Below are 5,000 nucleotides of genomic sequence, written 5' to 3' on the forward strand. Positions count from 1 at the left end.
TTAAAAAAACAAAAACCTTAAAATGACCTTTAAAACACCAAATATCCTTTAAAAACCCTAAAACCTAAAATGACCTTAAAAACCATAAATGACCTTAAAAAAACTAAAATGACCTTAAAAAAAACATATCCCTTAAAAATTCTATTACCTGGTGACCTTAAAAACCATAAATGACCTTAAAAAAACCTAAAATGACCTTAAAAAAACTAAAATGACCTTAAAAAACCTAAAATGACCTTAAAAATTCTATTACCTGATGACCTTTGACCTTGATGAGCTCTTTGATTCTGTCCACCACATAGAAGTACCCGTCGCTATCATAGGTCACAATGTCACCCGTCCGCAGCCACCCATCACCCGTGAAGGCGCCCCGTGTGGCCTCTTCGTCACCCAGATAGCCAGACATCACCTGGGCAGGGCGGGGCGGGCGTGGGTGTGAGTTTAGGGTGATGGTTTGGGTGTGGGGTTGGGAGAGCGGGATGTGGGTGAAGGTTGGGTGAGAGAGAGAGAGAGAGAGAGAGAGAGAGAGAGAGAGAGAGGGGGTTTATAGAGAGAGGGAGAGAGAGAGGGAGAGGGGACTTACTACTACTACTACTACTACTACTACTACAAAGTCCCCAAACACACATACACACACTCACTCAAACACCCAAAAACACATCCAAACACCCAAAACACACCAAACACACCCAAACACACCCAAAAACACACTCAAACACATCCACACACCCTCAAACACACCCAAACACATCCAAACACACACACACACGTACACACTCATTCAAAAATATCCCAAATCACCCTCAAACACCCAAGAACACACCCAAACACCCCAAAACACACCAAACACACCCAAAAACACCCTAAACACCCAAACACAAACACCCTGAAACACACACACACACACCAAACACACTAAAACACACCTAAACACACCCAAAAACACCCTCAAACACCCTAAACACCCTTAAACACCCCGAAACACATACAAACACACCCAAACACACTAAAAAAACACACAAAAACACCCCAAAACACACCCAAACACTCCCAAACACCCCAAACACAACTAAACACCCAAAACACCCCAAAACACCCCTAAACACACCCAAAACACACCCAAAACACTCTTAACCCTACGTAATCTTACCCCAGGGCTCTTCACCCACAATTCCCCTGGGGTGTTGGGGGGCAGGGGTGTCGTAGGCTCCCCGTCCCTCACCTCCATCACCCTGGCGGTCACCCCGGGAAGAAGGTGGCCACAAGACCCCAGACGCTCGTGTCCCAGGGGAGTGAAATGAGTTGGCATTGTTTCTGTCATGCCATAAGCTGTGTGTGGGGTGAGAGAGAGAGAGAGAGAGAGAGAGAGAGAGGGGTTAGTATAAGTTAGGTTAGGTTAGATTATTTTTTTTCTCTCTCTCTCTCTCTCTCTCTCTCTCTCTCTCTCTCTCTCTCTCTTGAATTGTGGCTTTTTTTCTCACTTTCTCTCTTTCGATTGTTGTTCCTCTCTCTCTCTCTCTCTCTCTCTCTCTCTCTCTCTCTCTCTCTCTCTCTCTCTCTGAATTGTGGCTTTTTTCTCACTTTCTCTCTTTCGATTGTTGTTCTCTCTCTCTCTCTCTCTCTCTCTCTCTCTCTCTCTCTCTCTCTCTCTCTCTCTCTCTCTCTCTCACATAAAATTGAAAGAGAGAGAAAAAGAGAGATAGAAGTAAGATATATTTGTGTATAATCTCTCTCTCTCTCTCTCTCTCTCTCTCTCTCTCTCTCTCTCTCTCTCTCACCCTCCTGAAAAAATATAGGGTTGGGCGCCTTGTCCTTCAGAGCGTGAGCGGCGGCGGCGGGGCACGGGGCGGCGGCGCACATCACCACTCGGAGACTTTCAAGGTCACGCGAGGTCACGGCCGGATGACCCACGAGGAACTGGATCAAGGGCGGGACCACGTGCAGGACGCCAATCTGGGACAAGGTCAGGGTAAGGTCACGTTAAGGTCAGGTTAAGGTCAGGTTAAGGTCAGAGAGACGTAGGTTAAGAGGAGACCTGATATTGAAGTGGTATAAGGGTGTTGACAAAGAAAACACCAATAATGCTTCAAAACACCTCAAAACTGGTACAAAACACCTTAAAACGCTATAAAACCTCCCTAAACGCCTTCTAAACCCCTAAAACACCCTTAATACACACACCTGCAGAGTTCTGAGGTGACAAAAAGGATCCAGGGAATGAAGGATATTCCCTATGAAGAGAGACTGAAGGAACTCAATCTGCATTCCTTCGAGAGACGTATAAGGGTATAAGGGTGTTGACAAAAGGGACCTGAATGTTCTTAGGACCATTAGCGGGGACAGAACCAGAAATAATGGGTTGAAACTTAAAACAATTGAGGTTTAGGAAGGAAATGTGAAGGAAGTGGCTTTCCTACAGAGTGGCTGATGAGTGGAGCGGTCCCAGTGGTCATGTGGTCAGGGGTGAGGCAATAGGGAGCTTTGAAAGAAGGTTAGATAAGGTCATGGATGGGGAAGAGAGAGAGAGAGAGAATTAGGTAGATTAAGCACACTGGGACTGCCTCGTATAGACCTCACACCATAGCCTCTTGCAACCTCTCTCTTTCTCTCTCTCTCTCTCTCTCTCTCTCTGTGTCACTGGAACCTTAAAAACACCCTTAAAAACCCGCGTCACTTCATCTAGAGCCTTTAAAATGAAGATTGGGCACACACACACACACACACACACACATACACACACACACATACACTCTCTCTCTATCTATCTATCTCTCTCACACACACACACACACACACACACACACACACACTTCATCTGTCCCCACCCTCCTCCTCCTCCTCCTCCTTTCCTCCTCCTCCTCCTCCTCCTCCTCCTCCTCCTCCTCCTCCTCCTCCTCCTCCTCCTCCTCCTCCTCCTCCTCCTCCTCCTCGTTCTTGCCTTGTGTTTGGCCAGGGCAGGGAGAAACAGCTCAGGTAGGAAGGCAGGAAGAGTCACGACCTTGGCACCTTGAAGCAGACTGCAGTTCAAGACAGTGTACAGCCCCCAGGCGTGGAAGAATGGCATTAGACCCAACACCGTCTCCTGCCAGTCCCCTGTGTGAGTGAGAGGGGGGGAAGGGGGTAGTTGGGGGTTAGAGAGAAAGAGAGAGAGAGAGAGAGAGGGCAATAATTAATCAAAAATGCTGACTCATCGTGACTCAGCATCTTTCTCCTTCTCTTCTTGTTGTTCATCTTATTTTTAAACATCATTCTTTCCTCCTCCTCCTCCTCCTCCTCCTCCTCCTCCTCCTCCTCCTCCTCCTCCTTACCTTCAGCCTCTCTATACGGGTTGACTCCGGGATGTAATACTGCAGGAAGGTTGTGTCTAATTGAGCCCTGTCTTGTTGGAGCGCCCTTAGGAACCCCAGTTGTGCCGCTAGAGTACAAGAGGACACAGTTATCCTCGTCTTGTACCTGTAGAGAGAGAGAGAGAGAGAGAGAGAGAGAGAGAGAGAGAGAGAGAGAGAGAGAGAGAGGGGAGTTTAAAAGTGGCAGGAGGAGGTTTAAAAAGAGAGAGAGAGATGTTTTAAAGAGAGAGGGAGGGAGGGAGGGAAGAATTTTACTCCTCCTCCTCCTCCTCCTCCTCCTCCTCCTCCTCCTTCCCCTACCACCACCACCACTACTCACCTCAACATCCTTCGCAAATGGGGTGTTCTTATCCTGCGCCTCCTCCAGCAGGTCTCCGCGCCCCCCGTCCCCGCCGCCCCCCATCAGCAGGAGCGGGGGCGGGGCTGGCAGGAGGGCTAGAGCTGCCTCTGCTAGTGTTTCTAAGCGCGCGTCACTGATTAAGACTGTGGGCCGGCTGTTCTGCACCTGTCTTGCTATCTCACCTGTAGAGAGAGAGAGAGAGAGAGAGAGAGAGAGAGAGAGAGAGAGAGAGAGGTCAGTTTTGTTGTGGTTTTGGGAGAGAAAATTTTGGTGTTTTGGAGAGAGAGAGAGAGAGAGAGAGAGAGAGAGAGAGAGAGAGAGAGAGAGAGAGATTTTATTTACATCTTGTTATAATTTCTGATTTTTATTTCATATTTTAATCAGCCCACACCCCAACACACCCCAACACACCGCAACACACCCCAAACACACCCAAACACACCCAAAACACCCAAAACACACAAAACACAAACACACCAAACACAAAACACAAACACACCAACAAAAAACACACCACAACACATCCCAAAAAACACACCCACAAACACACCAAAACACACCTAAAACACAAAACACACACCAAAAACACCACACACCAAAACACACCAAAACACAAAACACACCAAAACACACCAAAACACACCAAACACCCCAAAACACACCAAACACACCAAAACACCAAAAACACCCAAAAACACACCAAAACACACCAAAACACCCACCAAAACACACCAAAACACACCAAAACAAAACACACCAAACACCCAAAACACCCCAAAACACAAAAACACCCCAAAACACCCTAAACACACCAAAACACCCTAAAACACCAAACACCCCAAACACACCAAAACACACCAAAACACACCAAAACACCCTAAACACACCAAAACACCCAAAACACACCAAAACACACCAAAACACCAAAACACACCAAAACACACCAAAAACACCCCAAAACACCCAAAACACACCAAAACACACCAAAACACACCCAAACACCCTCAAAACACACCCAAACATACCTGGGGTGAAGGACGGGTTGATGGGGGAGGTGGCGCCCGTGGCAAACACCCCGCCAAACACCACAGCGAAATCTGGGGAATTTAGCATCAGTAGAGCTACATTTTGACCCCGTGTCACGCCCCGCCCCGCCAGCGCCCCGCCACACCTCCGCCACAGATCCCGGAGCGCCCCGTACGTCAGAGACCGCCCCGTGACCCCGCATTCCTGTGAGAGAGAGAGAGGGGGAGGGGTGTTAGAAAGAGAGAGAGAGAGAGAGAGAGAGAGAGAGAGAGAGAGAGAGAGAGAGA

At 48.1% G+C, this 5,000-nt stretch overlaps 1 protein-coding gene across 1 annotated transcript in view; it reads right to left on the reverse strand.

Moving 5' to 3' along the window:
* LOC123501378 (acyl-CoA ligase lcsD-like) overlaps positions 1 to 5,000 on the reverse strand; it is a gene marked incomplete at its 5' end in the record, with an annotated part of 9,034 nt that overhangs the window by 1,450 nt on the left and 2,584 nt on the right. The window contains 7 exons of the mRNA XM_045250190.1: positions 254 to 409; positions 1,151 to 1,329; positions 1,779 to 1,953; positions 2,939 to 3,093; positions 3,309 to 3,453; positions 3,667 to 3,869; positions 4,713 to 4,917. Coding sequence (XP_045106125.1) covers positions 254 to 409; positions 1,151 to 1,329; positions 1,779 to 1,953; positions 2,939 to 3,093; positions 3,309 to 3,453; positions 3,667 to 3,869; positions 4,713 to 4,917 — 1,218 coding nt within the window. The remainder of the gene's footprint in view (positions 1 to 253; positions 410 to 1,150; positions 1,330 to 1,778; positions 1,954 to 2,938; positions 3,094 to 3,308; positions 3,454 to 3,666; positions 3,870 to 4,712; positions 4,918 to 5,000) is intronic.

Source organism: Portunus trituberculatus, chromosome 2 (assembly GCF_017591435.1).
Source record: "Portunus trituberculatus isolate SZX2019 chromosome 2, ASM1759143v1, whole genome shotgun sequence".
Classification (NCBI taxonomy): Eukaryota; Metazoa; Arthropoda; class Malacostraca; order Decapoda; family Portunidae; genus Portunus; species Portunus trituberculatus.